The sequence below is a fragment of the Rhagoletis zephyria genome, unplaced genomic scaffold, assembly GCF_001687245.7.
Source record: "Rhagoletis zephyria isolate East Lansing unplaced genomic scaffold, Rhagoletis_zephyria_1.1 Rzeph_scaffold_08999, whole genome shotgun sequence".
Lineage (NCBI taxonomy): Eukaryota > Metazoa > Arthropoda > Insecta > Diptera > Tephritidae > Rhagoletis > Rhagoletis zephyria.
Genome location: NW_016166078.1, coordinates 1 through 5374, shown reverse-complemented (window position 1 = coordinate 5374; position 5374 = coordinate 1). Strand labels below are relative to the sequence as shown.

Here is a 5374-nt window from a genome sequence, read left to right as displayed (position 1 = left end):
TAATGCGACATTATACAATAAATGTTAAATATTTGTTTCCGACTTTTTATAATTTGTTATGTGTTGTTCTCTAATCGCAATTAAAATATGCGCACAATGCACATTCATCGTTATAATTAATTATTTAATCATCAGTACATATAACTTCTTCCCCTGTAACGGTTTGCGGTTTAAATTTTTTGCATTCGAATGGATCACCTATTCAAAGAGACAAAGCTCAGCAAAGGTTACCTATAATCGTGATTAGCTTTTTTAATAAAATATTTTTTTTTTTTTTATTAAATACGCATTGAGTTTAAAGTACAAAGACTTTTGCGCATCGAATGCAAGCATGTAAGTGTCTTCGACAAATGCATTTAGACACGTATACCATTTAAAAGTTCATGCTTCTTATCAACATGAAAAATATGAATAACCCCTCATATCAATTTTGAATAATGATTGCTTTATTTATAAACAACACTGCCATGCCGCAGCAGTGAAAACAAATCCTACTATTTAATATCATAAATTTCAAAGTTAGCGCGTATGTTTGTTATTTTTTCACGCTGAAAGGTCAGGACGGATTTTGGCAAAAATTTGGCACATGGATAGGTTTTGACCTAGATGAAAATATATACTATTTTTAAAGAGGATTACCACATGCTTAAAAAGTTAAATTCAATAAAGTAAATAAGTCAGTATGGCGGTCGAACGAAATAACCCTCTTTATTTCGAAACTATTTTTGTATATGGTGCATGTCAATTTAATTATTAATCTTAATGCGATAAATATTACAATTGTAATACTTAAACGGCTTACATATACAAATTTTCTACAAAAATTGCAACATCGGTAAATATCGCAACTTTTTTAAAACTGAATTCTGGCGCTATCAAGATAATCAGAGCATCATGATGGTAAGCAGATACGAAGACAATTTGATAACACTGTGGAACAGGAATTAAAAAATAACCCTCTAATCCCTTCTATTACGGGTGTTTTTGTGCTCTACTGCAGGAGGTTATTAAAAATGGTAATTAGCGGGTTAACGTGTTGTAAAGAAGCCTTAAGGGGAGGATTTCACCAATGGTCATCGAAAAAAGTTATATTCCATATCGCCGTTTAAAGTAGAAGATAATGCATAACCTCGTATGTGAGGTTGCTCCAATTTTGCAAATTTCAAATAAGCTGTAACTGTCGGTAAAATTCCTCGCGGAATATTTTTGTATAACATTTAAACCTAACAGATAACAACTCTGTTCCACTCTTTTTGTTATTGAAATAAAATTTTTGAACAGAAAATGGAATTTTTGGTGAAAATTTTAAAATAAAATCAAATTTGAAATCAAATACATAAATTTGAAAGATTTGCAAGAAATTTGATTTAAACTGAACATCAACAAGTAATTTTTAAGCAAAAAACAAAACCGACTTCAATTCTCATATAAAAATTAAAGATCATCGTTAATTTCTTCATGATCCAATGATCGGATTAAAATCGAATTGGTATGTTAGTATGGAACCACCTGTGAGGTAACTTTAAAAAATTAGATCGGTTAACGTCGTCCAAAGTTATGCGGTAACATACATAAAAAAAGAAAAAAATTCCGACGAATAGATAACCTCCGTTTTGTGAAATCGGTTAAAAACAAGTGAGCAAGTGTATATTTTTTAAAATAAATATTCACAATGTTTTTCAAGTTCATTTCTTGTATTTTTTTTTTTGTTATTTTGCTGTTAAAATATTGTCCAAGCTGTAACCAAAGTCATGCAAATCAAACTTACAACATTTAGGAAAATTAAAACAAATTTTCATCAAAATTTCACACTTCTCATTGTGAATTTTTAGAAAATGTGAAGTGCAACTTTCAACCGGCTGAAAAATCGCGTTGATTTTTTAATAGATATCTGTGTATTTTTTGTGTTTTTTTTTATATAAAAAGTGCAGTTTATAAATACCCCCGTTGATTTCTTGAAATTTTGTAGCGAACAGTCTTCTGCATTTTATTTCATAAGAAATTCCTGCTTGTATGGAAAAGTGCAAAAATCACCAGTCAAGGGCAGAATGAAACTTTCTAAACAAAAATATGTTTTAAGGAAAGAAAATACTGCTTGGCGCCAAGCTATGTGTTTTTGTTTTTTTGTATGGTTTATTACTTTTTTAAACCCGTCTAACGAAAAAAAAGTAGAGCAGCAAAGATCTTTTACAGAAATAAATAAATTGACTGACAGTTTCTAATTGTTGCTCAATAAATTTTTCTAGACCATTTCTTGACCTTTTTCTTATTCGTCGAACTAAAGAAAAGATTACAACTAGTAAAATAAAAACAGATTTTGTTTTTATTAACCCGCAACTTCGATTGCATTTCTGCTTGGATACAAAAATTTAAAACCAATGGTTCGTCTACGGGAAGGCATTGGTGTTATTGAAGAGATTAAAAATAATTAATTAATTAATATTAAAAAAAATAATAATAAAACGACCAGGGCAGATCTCTATTATTTGAGAATATAAATAACACTTGTGTGTCCATTGTAATTTTTCAATCCTTGAAATAAACACAAAACATTAAACTGTACTCTACTGTAGCCTCTCATAAAATCCATTTGTCGTTCGGAGGCGGCGTTAAACTGTAGGTCGCTTAATTTTTGTAACAATATCAAAACGCACTCCAGAAATTAGTGGAGAAACTCGATCAAACACTTGGCAAAAGTGTAAAATTATTATTATTATTATTATTATTTCATTCCCAGATCTTTTCTCAAAAGTTATTCTTATATATCTCTTACAGGCTTCCGCTTGGAGTTTCGGTAGCCTAAGTGGTCGTCTAAATTGGAGCTTTTCTGGTGGTGCTAATAGAAGTTCATTCCACAATCGCAATAAGTCAACCAGAAAAAGGTAAGCGAACTGAAATCATCAGTGTCTACTTGTTTTTCAATACAATGCAAAAGAAATTATTATTTTTTTTTTAATATTCATGTAAACTCGTTTATTGTTGTTAATGTAGTTTAATGTTTATTATTTGCAGTTTAACTTCAGCTCAGCAGCGGCGATCCAAAACTCAATGGCACACGCCGCTCACCAATGCCATATTCAGTTCACACTTTAAGGAGGCCAGTCGCAACGAACAATTCCACATTGTACATCTCGTGGCTAAGGGTGCGTTCGGTGTTGTCTTCAAAGTAATTAATAAACACTACGCACAAGAATTGCAAAACCAGCAGTCACCAGCAGCAGCGGTGCAAAAGCAGGCAGGCGGCAGATCACCAACGCCCCTACATCCTGCACCCTTTTATGCGCTTAAAGTGTTGAAAAAGTCTAGAGTAAGTAAAAATGCAACTTAATAAAATATTTCATAATACCTACTCAAATGAATTTCACAATGGACTTGTAGTATTATTAATGTCTCCGATGACTAATTTGTACTGCCTATACAGACACATTTGCGTTGTACTTAGTGCTTTATGATTAATTCATGTGTTTACTACGTTACAGATAATTGAGGAAAATGGCGTGCAGCAATTAAAAGACGAAGCGGATATCCAGAAGTTGTGTGGCCATCACCCTTTTATTGTGCAACAAGTGGATGCGTGGCAAAATCGCCGTAATTTGCATATACGTAAGAAAATTTTAAAATTCGAAGTTTGGAATTATTATTTTTGGTCTCTTCAATCTTCAAACACCGAGTTTTTCATAATAGGGGTATTCATCTAAACACGTAAATGCCTCGTAATCGCGTAAACCTCATAAATAAGCCGGTTTTCCATACAAAATTAAGTAAGTTTGCGCGGTTACGAGGCATTTACGCGTTTATATGCATTGCCCGAATGTTCTCTCAAAATATTTTTCGTCGAGATAAGGCGAGTTGACTTACAAACTGTACTGCGGTGGGATGAACGGTATCGAAAACTTTCAGCAAGTCGAACGCTACCGGGGCGGTTCTCTCACAGGGACGATTACAAGTTAAATGATGTGGTGGTGCTGTGCACTCCATGCAAGTCATGCTGATGCTTCGCTGGTGTTAAGCAGCAGATAAGTCCTCTAGGCCTCAAGTTTCTTCACTACTGATAATAGTAGTTAGTAATCCATGATACGAATGACCTTCTGTAGACGGGTATCAAGTTCAGCCGGGAAATCAGGTCGAATTTCGGCGAACCCACCGGTGGACGAGAAGCGTTACACTGCAGCAGTGACCACCTTGAAAAACTGGCTTTCTTTAAAATACGTTCTGTTGGTGTGGAGAGAGCGACAAAAGGGTTATCGTTTCACTTCTGTCGAGCGCGGTATGCACGCGCTACTGTTTTTTACCCTCTGCTATTGACGTGACCGAAATTTCCCTTACTATTGAAGCTCAGGAAAAATGTCAAACCTTCGGTGTCGTGTCAGACTACCAACTAAATTAAGTTAAGGAGGTACATACGTTTGGTGGATGTAAACGATAGCATAGGTCGATATTTATAAGAATATGCGCTAGCTATGTGTGTTGCTGCCTGGTGGTACTGGTTGACAGGGTCCGAAGTGATAAGTGCAGCTGCAGAACTCTGCAGCATACCCTCTTGCCCTGTGACCCAGTCACGGATAGGGCACAGTCCAGAAAATGGCACCTCCTCAGGTTGGCGTTTCATGTTGCCTTGTTTCGATATATTTGGGCAATTCACAAGGTGTTGTGAAGTTATATTTTCCTAACAAAAGTTGTGTTAAAACACGACGGTTGTGAACACCTGTTACGATTATTTATTATATCTCAGCACTTAACCTCACATAACACCGAATAAACATAGGTTGCAGAGTTGTATCGTCATGTGTTATTTTTCTTCACAAAACAATAACAACATTTTTACAACTGTCATGNGTTCTGACACGCGGGGCAAATGGCATCAGGTACCAATATTGGTATTCACTCAGCAAACAACGCTTAAGTAGGTGGAGAAAGACAAGGGGAGTTTTGTTGTTCAGATGAGCGGAATACCCACCGTTGCGTTGGGGCGGGTTGTATGTTGCAAGAGTTACAAACAATCCTTGTGGAATCCGAATGGAGCTGTACTTTCTTAGGGAGCAGACTCAATGCCAGCTCCAATGCGGAACAACTCTGCTACGAGGTGTTACTCTAAGGACTAACAACGATTGGAAGGGTTAGGCGATATAAAAAAGATCAAGTTGGCGAAATATCATCCGTTGGTTGGTTGTTAATTTAAAATGTGTATTTTTTATTTTTTATCTTTTTTAAAGTTTTGTTGCATTTTTAATGCACCCTTGTTCTTGTTTTTAATGCATTAATTCCAAGCCCTAGTTAATGATTTAATTAATAGTTACATGTATTTTCCTATTATTTTGAAATTTGCACAAGCTTCATGTCTTATTTAGGCCTAATCTAATCAATTAACGTTTCT

At 34.8% G+C, this 5374-nt stretch overlaps 1 protein-coding gene across 1 annotated transcript; it reads left to right on the top strand.

Annotated features, from left to right (window-relative positions):
• The first annotated feature begins 878 nt into the window (after positions 1-878).
• LOC108375474 (serine/threonine-protein kinase S6KL-like) lies at positions 879-3713 on the top strand. Its single transcript, XM_017631604.1, has 4 exons — positions 879-900; positions 2776-2882; positions 3013-3307; positions 3480-3713. Exons 1-4 carry the CDS (start codon positions 895-897, stop codon positions 3696-3698), a joined length of 627 nt encoding a protein of 208 aa, XP_017487093.1. The 5' UTR covers positions 879-894; the 3' UTR covers positions 3699-3713.
• The last annotated feature ends 1661 nt before the right edge of the window (positions 3714-5374 follow it).